Source organism: Montipora foliosa, chromosome 3, assembly GCF_036669935.1.
Source record: "Montipora foliosa isolate CH-2021 chromosome 3, ASM3666993v2, whole genome shotgun sequence".
NCBI classification, from domain to species: Eukaryota; Metazoa; Cnidaria; class Anthozoa; order Scleractinia; family Acroporidae; genus Montipora; species Montipora foliosa.
Window position 1 is genome coordinate 17,097,122 of NC_090871.1, and position 15,065 is coordinate 17,112,186.

The following is a 15,065-nucleotide window of genomic DNA, read 5'->3' on the forward strand; positions in this document are numbered from 1 at the left end:
CATTTTGTAATTATAAAAACACTGTGTGAATTAAGGCTTAAAATTATAATTAAATGTGGCACAAGTATTTCAAAGTATAATCCTGCAATGGATATTTCCAAAGCAGCACTGGTGTGAATAAATGACTTATAAGCAGCAAGCTACAATGACCGGCAAGTACACTCTTTTAAAAACTCCTTTGAAATCCCAAATCTTCAAATGGAAAATTTGAAACTTGAGCACTGAATTACAGTCCTAACTGCGTTTTAATTACGTTGTTGAAAATGGTGCTTTAATTTATGTCATCTAACAAGTTTGCCATTATCGGTCAAAGTTTTAATCATCTTCCAAGAGTCATTTTTATCAATGCCTCGGTGCTCTTAAAAGCCAGCCAATTTTGAAGAACAAATAAAACAGGCACCTGAACGAATGCAAGGTAAATAGAAGAGGACGAAAGAGGGAGGAAAATTGCTCATAGTTTCAAATTCAAATAATGATGCCATTTCTTGAAGGACAGGTGATCAAATACTGAGCTAAGAACAGCAAAACTGTGACAAAAGATATTTTTCTTAATTTAGAGCGGTTCATCAATCTCTTGCCAAAGAGATTTTGTTGTTTCAATGCTTTTCACTGTTGTTTCACTGTTCATACGTTAAAAGAAAAGTCGACCATGGAAGACGTGTCTGGTACAGCTAACATCACACTCAAATCTATAGGATATACCGTGTACAGCTCAAACATTGAGACCAGTGCAAAAAGAACAAATAATGCTTCACTGTGGTTGCAGAACGACATTGCAATTGCCAAATTGGCCACAGGAATCAAACTTATGGGTTTTCTTTTGTTCTTTCTCGTTTCGTTACCCGGAAACGCCTTACTGGTAGCAGTATTACTCAAGAACGCCAATCACAGAATGCGTACACCGAGTAACTATTTCATTTTCAGCATGGCTTGCGGGGATATCATTCTCACTGTATATTTCATGCCTCAGTTTGCAATAACAAAAGCCTACCACTATCGATGGCTTGTCAGCGGAGTTGCTGGCCTGGCACTGTGTCGTTTATCAGTCTTCCTTGGTCAACTATCCGTACTTGTTTCCACTGCTAGCCTGTTTGCTATCGCCTTGGATCGTTTGTTTCTGGTGTTTTATCCACTGAAAAGAAAAATTACTCTTACCAAAGCAAAGTACGCAATTGTTGCAAACTGGTTGCTCTCAATAGTATTCTCTCTACCACCATTACCAGTGGCCAAAGTCTTTGAGATAGAGCCTGGATATCTCGTTTGCACTCTTGATTTCGAACTGCGGGACTTTATCGTCGTCTACCTCTTGTTTTGCTTCTCCATCGTTTTCGCGTTTCCCCTTATGGATATCCCCATGTATATCGCCATCGCGATAAAACTGAACCGAACTAAGAGACCAGGAAACCAACTCTCATCAAATCGAGAACGAAGAGAGCAGATGAACCACAAGATTGTCACAATGCTCGTAGCTGTTGTTGCTGCGTTGATTGTGTGCCGTTGTCCTCTGATAATTGTAATCTTTTGTGTTTGCAGGCTGGTTTCTGACCTATGCGAACAGCGGTATAAACCCATGGATTTACTTCATCTTCAGCGAGCAATTTCGCCATGGAGCCAAATTGGTGCTAAAAAAAGTGTTTCCCTGTTGCTGTAAATCCGTAAACGTAATTGAAGCTGAGGAATCTAATGGTGTAGACATGTCAACTCACCTACCACGGCAACGAAGTTACGCTTATGAGATCGAAGACAGAGAAGTCAGAGATAATCTGGCTTAAATATGCAAGCAAAATAAGCACAAGTTTAACGAACTTTATAGAGTGACCTTAATAATAATAATAATATTATTAATAATAATAATAATAATAATAATAATAATAACTTTATTAACGTGTGAATCGTTCTAGTTTTTACAAGTAAAAACTAATAGGGGACACCTACTTAAAACTAATTAGACTAAGCTAATAATAATAGTAATAAAACTATGTACAAACAATATAAAATTAGTAAAAGCTAAGTTTTACATAACTTGCAGTTTTCGCAATTATTTTTCGACGTAACATTTGATAGGTCAAGGGCCCTGACTTGATTTTTAAATGCAATTAAAGAGTCAGCCATTTTAATTGATTTGTAAAGCTTCGACCAAAGGTAAAGTCCCATGTTCCTTAAGCTATGTCTTCCATATGTAACGGTGTTACATCTTGGTAAGGAGAAATCGTCTGTATTCCTAAGATTGTACCTACTCATGTCACAACTAAAAAGTTCAGAAATATATGGTGGAACTAAATTATTCTTAACTTTATACATAAATATGGCCATGTCCTAGAGCCTGCGATTACATAACGTTGGAAGTCTTGCTTTCTCTAGAAGTGCTTCATAGTGCTAGTCCTGTCACAGTAAATAGCTCTCAATGCTCGCTCCTGCAACCTTTCAAGCTTTCTCTTGTCTGACGAGCGACAATGGTGCCATACTATATGACAATATGTAACCTGAGGTAAAATAAAAGCTTTGAAAATTCTTAATTTAGCTTCAGTAGGTGACAAGTTCCTAAACCTCATAAGTACTCCTACTTTCCTTGCCCCCTTAGTACAGACGTTGTTAATATGTTTAGTAAAGTTCAATTCATCATCAATTGCTACTCCCAAAAGATCAATCCCAGGACTTGATTTTATATTAATGTCCTTTATATTTAAGGTAATTCCTTAGTATTGCATTGCGCATCCCTACTGCGCACGATTTCCGCGTCATTAGCGCGCGCGCACATGAGCACGTGCTCATACAAAACGTAGGAGATTTCGCTCAAACTAAACCCGATATCGAAATAAATGCTCCTTTTCTCTCAAACGAGCACGGTGACCCCCGATTTTTTTTTTCAGGTATTTGCTAAGAACAGTTTAATAAAGAACATATTTGAAGAAGAAAAAAAGTTTGATAGTAGAACATGATTTTTTTTTGGAAAACAGTTCCGTACTGTGTGTATTTTACCCAAGGTGAGGACTTCAAGCTAACCACGGAACTGTCCCAAAAAGTGCACTATTCCCACAACCAGAGAATGAAAGACGGCGTAAATGAAGCGATACTGCTTATGTAAATAAAAGAAGCTTTATTTTCAAAATAAAAATTTGTGTCTCTGAAGTAACCAAGACTTAATTCTGTATGAAGGTGATTCGAATTTTTAACGCGAAAACAGTAAAAATACCCCATTTTAAGAGCCTGCTGACGCGTAAACAAGCACGGTGACCCCATTTTTTTATTGCATTTTTTTAATGTTCATATCATGAATGTTAATTATGCCAAGTTCCCAAAAAAGTTTGATAGTAGAACAATTTCAAGGGAATTACCTTAATTAAGTTCATTCCCTTTTTCTTGTATCTTGATCCCAGACTCATAGCTTGAAATTTATCTTGGTTACACCTGAGTAGGTTTTGCTGATACCATTCAGAGGTACGGGTTCCCTCATCGTTCAGGATTGTTTCTACATCCTCAATCTTCTCTCCAGAAGAGTACACTTGGTGGCCATCAGCGTACATGGCAAGCCTACCTGAGTGAATTTTTTGAACAGCCTCTGCTTCCTTCTCTCCATTCACTGAAACCTCCTGATCGCATCCGCACCCTGTTTTTTCTTTCTGTAAAATAACATCTCATCATGTCTATCGCACTTTCCGAGAAACCATAAGCCCACAACTTTGCTAACAATAATGGCGGATGGAGTGAATCAAATGCCTTCGATAGGTCTGTCGATAATATTCCGACCACGTGTGTGTTGTCCAGTGTCAGCTTCCAATCCTCTACCAGCTAAACTTATTCATAAATGGCGGTCAATTTATAATTCTTTTGTCGAAGTGCAAATTAGCCTACCTAGCCTCGATACCCTACAGTGAATTGAAAAGAATTCTTGCTCTAAAATGAGGCTTGGTAGGCTAATTTGCACCTGGACTAAAGAATTATAAATTGTGACCGCCATTTATGAATAAGGTCTATGGACATTATCTCAGCGATCTACAAACTAGCCAACCGGAGCTATACACGAACTAAATTTGAAGGAAAGATCTTGAAGTTTGGAAAGACAATTAAAACTTGTCCCACTTTTTTCACATTTTCCATAGAATTTGATATTTGGTAATATTACATTGCATATTGTGGGACCCCGGCAGGAATGGCTCGCCATTCGGAATGGCAGTCTAACCACAGCTTCACGCTCTGTTTCCGATCTTGGAGGAAATCGGTTATCCAATGTACGATCAAGTTTGGCAGATCAAAGGTGCGCAGCTTCCTCGCCAGAATTGAATGATCGATTAGATCAAATGCTTTTCTAAATTCGAAAAGAACAACTCTGGTAGTTGCGCCGTTGCCATCGGTGTCATTGGTCCAACGCTATGTCATGTCGATGAGAGCGTGTACTGTTGACGAATTTGGAATGGAGCCGAACTGTTGGCTGTCGATCTTGGTTAGGACGGCTGGCTTTACAAACCTCTTCACTACAAATCTTCTGCCAACTTAGACAGGAGTGGTGTCAGTGATATAAGTCGCAAATGCTTGGTCACATGCTTGGTCTATATGGATAGAAAACTAGCACTTCACATTACCTTCTAATAGTTAAGTCTCTGCCATAACAACTTGGCAACTTTAGTTCAACTTATAGCCACGATTATGATAACCTTCCTCTTATAAGCGTTTTAAAGTATTTTATTCTGAGGGCAGTAGCGCATTGAATTCAAATATACTGCGTCTTTTTGCGTTGATTCAGGGTTTTGAGATATTAAGTGAACAATCTTCGCACTAGTAAGTCGTAGCAATAAATTGGATTAACCAGGAACGTATAGAAATATTGTTGGCTTCCCCTTCATTTTACACTATAATGACAAAACAGATCTTTTTTCTGACGTTAAAAACTTGGCTACCTATCAATCATTTGACAGAAAGAAAAAATTCTTGTCATGCATCTTTATAAAATATTCTCGCGTATCACATTTCAACCCACATATTCAATATTACACAACATCACGAATTCACAAAGGAAAACCTCACAAAAACCTTTTCCAGCGAAAAATGTATTAAAACAAACAGCATATTTGCTATTAGAGGCAAAAAACCCCTCCTATTTTATTGCGTGCGTGAAAACAAAAAACCCAATCATATCAAAATTAATTACCATAGGCAACAAAATAAATTTCAGGATCAAACCCTTTTCTGAAGAACTTTTCCTTGAATAATGATTACAAAATAGACAACAAGTCTTTTTTCAAATAATTCTTGACTGCCACATTTCCAATTTTTTTTTTTTTACCTGAAGACTGCGCAGAGTTGAGCACAAAATACTTAAATATAAATAGCCATACAACAAAAAACATAGATGCATTCAAGGTGTTCGATTCTTTCTCTGAGTTTGTTAAACCCATATCCAGCCAGAATAGAGAATGGAGAATTTGCCATTTGGTTTTTGTTGTTGTCTATAACACTACATATTCGCAAAATATTGCCATCCGACGGCGAAAGATGCAATTATTCGTCCCATTATTCGTCGCTTTTAAGATTTCAGATATTCATTTTTCACAGCTAGTTGTTTATCGAATTGACGTTCCATTATTGAGCTCCAAAAGGGTATATTTTGTTTAAAGATCCAATAAAACATCATTCGACTTACATCGGCTTCGTCGCCATTGTTTGCACTGTGTCCACCTGATAAAATCTGTGCATTTCCACAACCTCCTGAAGCTTACCAAAGATACGCGCACGATACTCTAGGCACAACACCAATACTTAGCAGGGGAGAGACAGGTTTCCATTTTCCTGACACGGGAAGAAAAAACGGAGAAATGACACCCATTTTCCGACTGGTTTGGCGACCCACTAATAAATTGTATTTGTAATATTAACATAACAAATATCTTCCAAGAGTCATTTTTATTAATGCCTCGGTGCTCTTTTATAGCCATCCAAATTTGATGAACAAATAAAACAGGGACCTGAACATAAGCAGGGTAAATAGAAGAGGAGGAAAGAGGGAAGAAAATTGCTAAAAGTTTCAAGTTCAAATAATGACGCACTGAAGGTACCATTTCTTGAAGGACAGGTGATCAAATAGGGAAGATATCGTTAACGTCATCTTTTGTCATTATGTGCCAACCAGAGCCTCATTCGCTGTCGAAAGAAAGGGTCTTTTGTTCCTGTGGCTGGAACATTTGAATAACAAAAGCAATTTCTTACCAATATTGGGCCAACAACAGCAAAACTGCGGCAGAAGATACATTTCTTAATTTAGAGCGGTTTCAAAATTTTCTTGCCAAAGATGTAATCGATTCGAAAGAGCAAAAACAACCTTCGCGATTTCGCCTAAAGAAGACTTTCCATATTTATTGATTGCCGAAGCAACTAAGCGTTGTTTCACTGTTCATATGTTAAAAGAAAAGTCGACGATGGAAGACGTGTCTGGTACAGCTAACAGCGCACCCACATCTATAGCGTATACCGTGTACAGCTTAAGCATTGAGAGCAGTGCAAACACAACAAATAACGCTTCGCTGTGGTTGCAGAACGACATTGACAAATTGGCCACGGGATTCAAACTAACGGGCTTTCTTTTACTCTTTCTCGTTTCGTTGTCCGGAAACGCCTTACTGGTAGCAGTATTACTCAAGAACGCCAATCACAGAATGCGTACACCGAGTAACTATTTCATTTTCAGCATGGCTTGCGGGGATATCATTCTCACTGTATATTTCATGCCTCAGTTTGCAATAACAAAAGCCTACCACTATCGATGGCTTGTCAGCGGAGTTGCTGGCCTGGCACTATGTCGTTTATCAGTCTTCCTTGGTCAACTATCCGTACTTGTTTCCACTGCTAGCCTGTTTGCTATCGCCTTGGATCGTTTGTTTCTGGTGTTTTATCCACTGAAAAGAAAAATTTCTCTTACCAAAGCAAAGTACGCAATTGTTGCAAACTGGTTGCTCTCAATAGTATTCTCTCTACCACCATTACCAGTGGCCAAAGTCTTTGAGATAGAGCCTGGATACCTCGTTTGCACTCTTGATTTCGAGCTGCGGGACTTTATCATCGTCTACCTCTTGTTTTGCTTCTCGATCGTTTTCGCGTTTTCCCTTATGGCTATCGCCATTTATATCGCCATCGCGATAAAACTGAACCGAACTAAGAGACCAGGCAACCAACTGCCATTAAATCGAGAACGAAGAGAGCAGATGAACCACAAGATTCTAACAATGCTCGTAGCTGTTGTTGCTGCGTTGATTGTGTGCCGTCTTCCTCTGATAATTCGACTCTTATCCTGTGTGTTTGGTTCAATAGAAATTTGCGGCCAACATAATTTTGTGTTTGCAGGCTGGTTTCTGATCTATGCGAACAGCGTTATAAACCCATGGATTTACTTCATCTTCAACGAGCAATTTCGCCAGGGAGCCAAATTGGTGTTAAAGAAAGTGTTTCCCTGTTGCTGTAAATCTGTAAACGTAATTGAAGCTGTGGAATCTAAATGGTGTAGATATGTCAACTCACCTACCACGGCAATGAAGTTGCGCACACGAGATAGACGACGGAGAAGTCATCGATAATTTGGCTTAAATATGCAAGCACAAGTTTAACAAACTTTATCGCCATTATCTCAGCCATCTGCAAACTAGCCGACCGGAGCTATGTACGAACTAAATTTGAAGGAAAGATCTTGAAGCTTGGAAAGACAATTAAAACTTGTCCCACTTTGTTCACCTTTTCTATAGAATTTCATATTTAACAATTATTCCATGAGCTCGCGTTGGATATGAGATGATAGATAGCCAACGAGGCGCGTAGCGCAAGCGCAAGCGCGAGTGGCGAGTGGAATAATTGTCTTATTAAAAACGCCCCCAAAATATAGAAAACTAGACTACAATAAAAATAAGAAGGCCCAAAAATCACGCATATGCTTGCCGTGTTTGTAGATCATGGTATAATGGCTCATAACCCATGATGGCTTAGCCAATCAAAACTCTCGAATTGCGTTATCCAATGATCCAGTTTTTAATAATTGGTAATATTACATTGCATGTTCGCTTAGAAAGGAAAAGAAGTGTACAAAAGGCGGAGAGAAACTGCGGGCAGAGCAATTATATATCCATGGTGGAGTTCTCCTTTAAGTCGTCGCCTCGTAGACCGTTTCAACGAAAAGAACCTCAACTAAAACGCAGCTTCACGTTGTAAATATTGGGCCAAGGGTCCTAAAACCTGATTGATACGGCTCGCAATCAGAATTAGAAAATGAACGATACGGACAAGTTTGAATGGTCGCGTTTTTATCTTATAATTTAATAGTTCTTAACATTACTCAACACCTTGCACAAATAAAATGATAATGTAGCAGTTAAAGATTACTTACATGTCTTACTACAAAGGAAACGATTAAGTTACGCAGAAAAAATTATACAGCATATCACTTATAAGTCTCAGTTTCCACTCACGGTATAAGCATATTTTAAAACTTTGCGCCAACTGTAAGAAAGTACATTCCCATCTATCTTAAATCACTAGCCCGCAAGCAGGCTCTTCCGTTAAAAATGGCCTATCGTAAAACATGGATTGGATTTCTAAAAGGTAGATTTGTAAAACATGGATTTGTAAACGGTGGATTTATAGAAACATGATAACATAGTTCGACTGTTGATTTGTTTCTTTGTCTATCCCATTATAATTTGAATTATTTTACTTTATTTTCATTTTTTATTTATTTTATGGCTTAACATTTAAATAAGTACGGGAAAAAAAAAAAATTTGTTCGTGTTCAGTAATCTTAGCATTTGGGAATTTTTAAGAACATTCGAGACGTAATTACGGCTAGTTAGCATTCTCGGTATTCTCTAGTGTGCAAAAAAATTCCTTCGTGCTTATATTTAACTTATTAAACTTAACAATGCACTGAGCGCGTTTTTTATTTCTTAAATGATAAACATCTTAATACACAGCAACTGGTCCAGGCCGATTTCCAACGTTTCACGGGAATAGGTAATTTTACTAGGGCAAACATGGAAGAAACAAAAGTGTACGTGACAAACGAACGACCAGGTTACCAAAAAGCAGAATTTTAAAAATGCATATTAGGGGCCGATTACATGAGCCGGGCTAGCTCGGTTAGCCGAGATCCCGGCACGTCTGACAAAAACACCAAAAATCAAGTTTGGAATTACTAACCGGGCTGAGATTTTTTCCAGGTAATCGCGTTCACCGGGACAGCCAAGTTAGCTGGGCCAGCGATTTCTAACCACATTACTCCACTTTAGAGCACAATGGCCCACATAGTCGTTTTTTATGTTTAAATAAAGGATAAATAAGATAGCAAACCATAAGTCTTCTTTAAATTGTAGAATGGTGAATTTTAATAACAATTTAGCGAGACAAACGTTTGTCCAAATTAGTCCAGGCCGGGCTGGCTCACCTCATGTAATACTGGGCTGAAAGACATCCCGCCAAGTTCATGTAATAGGAACCTTAGACCTTTGACGAAAATAATTTTACATGTACATGTTTTAATTTTGCGAGGGTTAGAAGATAGGTGATTGTGTGAGGAAAGAGATGGCGGATTCTTTTAAGCTTCCATCTCTGACTAAAAAACGACGACGAACATTTGAGTTTCCAGAGTTCTCATGGAGCTCAGTAAAAACCAAAGAAGAGCTTAAAAGCGGGGCATTTGGGTCCGTCTATTTCGCGGGTTTTAAATTTGGAGAAGTGAAGTGCAGCGTTATGTTTGCATCAAGAAGTTGAAAGGGGAATCCGCCGCTTCAAAGCAATGCTTCAAAAACCACATTTGCAAGTGGTGTTATTGTTGTTATTGTTTGGTAGGTTTTCTTTCTAATATAAGATTGAAATATCTTTTCTCTTGACACCGGTTAACTTAAATCAGTTTCCTCTTACAAGGTGTTAAGTTAGGAGACAACGCTTTCTTATCATGAAGTCATTCAGGTTGTTCCGGGTAGTTTTAACGGTTAATTTCGCATGTGTTGTCGAAAAATAAAGCCTGTTAGGCTTCATTACTTATACAGCTGCAAACGTTTGTCGAAACAGGTTAGGAAATGACAAGACAGTTTCGTTTTTGGATCACGTTCGCAAAAGGATAGATTCTGCTTTGTTGACAACTAAAACAGTGGATTCTATCTAAGCGCTATGTCCTTGAAATGTTTAAATTCCTCATAGCAGGAAAAGAAATGTTTTGTTATATTAATTGCCCCATCTGGACCAAGCTTTTTCAGTTAACTCAAATACGGGAAAAATTGAACACTGTGCATCGAGTAAACACGTGAAAAAGCGTGCAGAACGTCGCAAAAAAGAAAATAAACACGAATAATTTAAGTGTATGAATTTGTAGCAACAATCCATGTTTTACAAATCCACCTTTTATAAATCCATGTTTTTCAAATTCATGTTTTAAATCCATGTTTTACTATTCATACCCTATTAATATTCATTAGTCCTCATGTATGGCATATAAGCCTGCCTTGATTATTCATAGTTGTCAGTTTTGCCTCACTTTGGTCGGAATCGTTTGAAATATGCCAGAGCATCCGTCCTCAGTGAATGACCCTGCAAGTGTCCAGCAAATTTTACAGCCTCTTCAAGGCTCTGTTGAGCAGGCTGCTCCGCCAACCATGTCTTCATCACAAATTCACTGGCGAAAAATGTCTGATTGGTCGAGGCCTTGTCATGTGACTTCAATAGCTCAAATCAAACATGGCTGCCATCGGGTGTTTATCAGATCTCCGTTGACTGCATAGTGCGTTTTTATGCCAGCGAGATTCCCCTTTTTAGCAAACAGTGCTACGCGTGAAATTTCTGTAAAAAGTTCAAGGTCAACGCGAGTCTAGGTTGCTGTGACGGTGTTTGAGTGGAAATAGACGATCACGCTCTTGATTGCATCATGGGTAATCAGGGCAACATGGCGGGAAATTCAAAGCAAAATATACTGTACATGACTCTATTTTATAGATTTTCGCCTTTATAAACCAAACAAGTAAGTTCATGTTCACAACTGAGATGAACTAGACTTGGTATCCGTTCTTTGGAATTCCTAGAATAGAATGGAATAGAATATAATAGAATCTTTATTTATACTCGATAGGAGTTAAAGCTAAAAAGCTTGTGGGGTCGTGTACTTAACAAAGTAATTACATTTCTAAAAACATCCTAAGTAAGAAGCTATAATACAGTAAAACATTAACATTCAAATTTTCAAATTTTTACATCTCATCTTAAAAATACATATAATCAGTTAATCTATGCCTAACTGTTCAACCTGATAAACCGGTAAAGGTATAACTCCTGAAGTGATCATTTCTCCAGAGTAGACTACGAAGTTTCTTGGGGTCGATACTACCTACATTTTTGATATAATGATTGACAAGGTTCCAAAGCACTGAACCTCGATATGCTAGTGAGTCCTTCAACAATCTAGTATTGAATCTGGGTATCGTGATTGCTTCTTGGTCTCTTAGTGAATAGCTGCATTCCCGCCTTTAGAAAATGTTATTAATTAAACACTCAGGTAGTGAGACTTTACTCGCTCTATATAAAAGTTTAAATATTTGAAATTTGTAATCTAAACTGATCGTATCCCATCCCGAAACGTTGAGAGCTTCACTAAATGCCGTATCTTTAGATAAGTTATAGACAATTTTTGCTGCTCTACAGTGTAATTTCTCAATTGAGCACAGAAGATCCGAATTTGTACACGAACCCCATAAAATAATACCATACTTCACAGAAGGTAATATTACACTAAAATAAAACTTTAAAAGGACATGTTTGGGCAAAAACCTTGAGCGCCTCAATAAGTCTATTATGTTTGCAAAGTTTTTCTTTAGTTCTGGCGTATGTGGTATCCAAGTAAGCTTATCATCCACGATCATTCCGAGAAGACGCGATTTTGTGACATAACTTAAAACCGATTTACCCAAAAAATATAGGAGGTAGCGGTCTTATAATGGCTTGTGTACTAATTAACATAACTTCGCTCTTAGCCGGGTGAGGGGTTAAGCGATTTTCTAAGCACCACCTGTAAACCTCCTGTAGAGCTCGGTTCAAAGAAGCAATCGCCGCATCTGCAGACTCTCCGATGCAGAAAATTGACGTATCGTCCGCGTACATAAACAGAGATCCCACAGTAATCGCGGCGGGCAGATTGTTAGTAAATAAAGTGAACAAAATAGGGCCTAAAACAGATCCCTGTGGTATGCCAGTTGTTACTGGTAACATGTCAGATTTGACTCCATTAAGCACAGTGAACTGCATTCTTCCACTCAAGTAGTCCTTAATCCAATCTAGAAACACTCTCGTGATACCGAAATTATATTCCAGCTTTTTCACTAAGATTTCATGTGATACGCTGTCAAACGTTTTTGTGAAGTCCACAAAGGCTACAGCGACAACATTACCGGAGTCTAAAGCTCTCCTCCATATTTCTGTCAGATGTACAAGGAGGAGCTCAGTCGAGTAGCCTCCTCGGTAGGCCCATTGCTTCTCTGTAATTAAACTGATTGTGAACAAAAGCATGCTGCACCAGTCTATCTTTTATTTCTGCTTCTAGGATCTTACTAGGTACGCTTAAAAGGGAGACAGGTCGATAATTTCCACAGTCTGTTTCATCATCCTTTTTAAAAAGCGGAGTTAATTGAACAGTCTTCCACAAGGAAGAAACAATTATTTTTTCAATGCTGTAATTATAAAGGTTGACTAATGCTGGTACAATGGCCTTTCCTGCCAATTTCAGAAGTTTGGGGCAGATGTCATCAGGTCCAACGGACTTATTGGTCTTAAGTCTATTTATCTTTTCTTCAACAGAACGGTTTGTAATTGAAACAGGACTTTTAGGTGACGATATAGAGGTGACACTAACTGACGTGTTACCATCTACTAAAGCGGGCTGCTGTGGCATTGGCAGTGATTTAATTAATTTCTCGCCGATCTCGGAAAAATATGCTTTCATCATTTGTGCTTTTTCCTTATCCATTAAAGCAAAACTGCTGTCGGTTCTCTTAAGGGGACCAATTGTTCTGTTGCGTGCTGAGCGATTTGTAGCTTTGTTAATTAAGTTCCAGTAAGCACTGGATTTCTTTACTTCTTCGAACATATTCGTAAAGTATGATGCTTTGGCTCTACGCAAGGCTGACGTGACTGCATTTCCAGCTTTCTTGTATGCTGACCACAGTTCAGGGCATTTGGTGCTGACTGCTGCTTTGAAAATCTTGTATCTTTTATTAATCTTGTAGCGGATTTCGTTTGTTATCCAAGGAGCCGATTTACTTCTGATCTTAACTTCTTTCTGGGCGACGTGTTCGTCACAAATTCCGTTAAACAAGGTTTGCCATGCCCAAAGGAAATCATCTGGCTCTTCAAAGACTAACGCAATATGGAAAGGAGCAGATTCAATGTCCTGCCTGAAATTTTCAGCGTCAAATTTCCTGTAATCTCTTGTTTTGATGTACTTCGGTGGCGGCCTTTTATTCTTTTTTATGCTTCATCGTTGCGTAAACCATATTGTGGTGTGAAATTCCCAAAGGAAAAACACCACACTAATTGCCCATAGGATCAGTTCTTGTTGTGACAATTAGATCTAACAAAGTACTCGTTGTTAGTGCTTCTCTAGTATTTGCATTTACTACATTTTGCATATTAAACGTTTCGAAAATAGAGCGTAGTTTTCTGGTGTTAGGACAATGTTCCGATTCCGTCTTAAAGTCGCAGTTGAAGTCCCCGAGTAGCACAGTATTAGACGGTTTCAGCCAAGCTTTTTCTAAGGTGGAACTAATGAGATCGAAGAATTCACTAGCGTCTGGCGGTCTGTAGATTACTGCAAACAACACAGAAGAACTTGGGAATTTGACTTGCAGCCACTCTGCTTCGATATTTTTTGTGAGAAGATCTTTACGATGAGTAGCGTGCAAATGCTCCCCGTAATGTAATAAGCATCCTCCTCTTTGACGAGCCTTCCTATCTAATCTTACGAACTCCATTCCGGGAATTAATATTTCCGTATCAGGCACCTTTTTATCAAGATGTGTCTCAGTGATTGCAGGAATTTCAAATTTACACAATTGTTGGAGGCATCTAAGTTCCTCAATCTTGTTCCTTAGACCACACACATTCAAGTGCGCTAATCTGACATCTCTATTAGAAGTGCCATATTCCAACTGTTTCACAAAATCAGATAGGCCATCACTACAGTTCGTCCTTTTTTCCGCATCCTGTCCTAAGTGAACTGAGTCTTCGAAACTGTTATCTGCATCATAGAAAGGTAAATTCTCCATTAACTCTCTCGAACAACACACAGAGCAAGTCCACCGTCTGCTGCCGAGTTGACTGTATTCTGCGGGTTTCACAGCAGCACAATATTTATATGATACCAATTAGAAGATGAAGCACAACGTAAGGAGCGGTGATTAGAAGCGCTGAGCAGGTTTCACAGATAGGATGGATTGCTTACCGAAAGAAAGCTTGATGCAAAAACCGAACTGACTAAGCAGCATTCAGGACAGGACCATTAAAATTCATCCAATTGTTTCAGTTGAACATATCTCTTTGGCGTTACTTGTCCACATTTAATGTTAATCCAACGATTACAGGAATCACAAGTCAACGCTCGATGGTTAGAGGCGACGGTTCTCCTGCATATTGGGCATCCTCTTGACTCACCAGTCATAGAACTCACATTGATAGGGCCTGGATTAATAGCTACGTCCCCACTCTGTGCGATCCTCTCTAAGGCGAAGCTCGCGTCACGATTTGGGTACAATAACATGCCAGCCGAAAGATAACTCTTTCTTCTAGGTCGAAGGAGTTGAAGGATCCGAGCAAAGCCGTTAAGAGCAAAGCCGTTGAGACTTCTCTGAGATCCATGAAAGGACCAGGACCACGAAAATACATTTTCGAAATTTAAAATAACACATCGACCGTACTGTGAAATGGAATTATCTGCCCATTCAGTGTTTGAAAGAGATATGCCTGAGAAAAGCACCACAACAGCGGACCAGAGAAACCATCGACCGACCGCCATGAGCACGTGTCAACCTCCTAAATATTGCCTTTTTTGTTTCCAT

The 15,065-nt window shown here is 38.8% G+C and overlaps 1 protein-coding gene and 1 pseudogene across 1 annotated transcript; both read left to right on the forward strand.

The window, feature by feature from the left end:
• The first annotated feature begins 607 nt into the window (after positions 1–607).
• LOC137994548 (substance-P receptor-like) lies at positions 608–2,844 on the forward strand (annotated as a pseudogene).
• A 3,566-nt stretch (positions 2,845–6,410) lies between these two features.
• Positions 6,411–7,562, forward strand: LOC137995324 (orexin receptor type 2-like). Its single transcript, XM_068840898.1, has one exon. The coding sequence runs from the start codon at positions 6,411–6,413 to the stop codon at positions 7,560–7,562; it is 1,152 nt and encodes a 383-aa protein (XP_068696999.1).
• Positions 7,563–15,065: the final 7,503 nt, after the last annotated feature.

What these genes read in the sequence shown, in the direction of transcription:
- LOC137995324 (XM_068840898.1), top strand. Translation starts at nt 6,411, where the DNA reads ATGGAAGACGTGTCTGGTACAGCTAACAGCGCACCCACATCTATAGCG.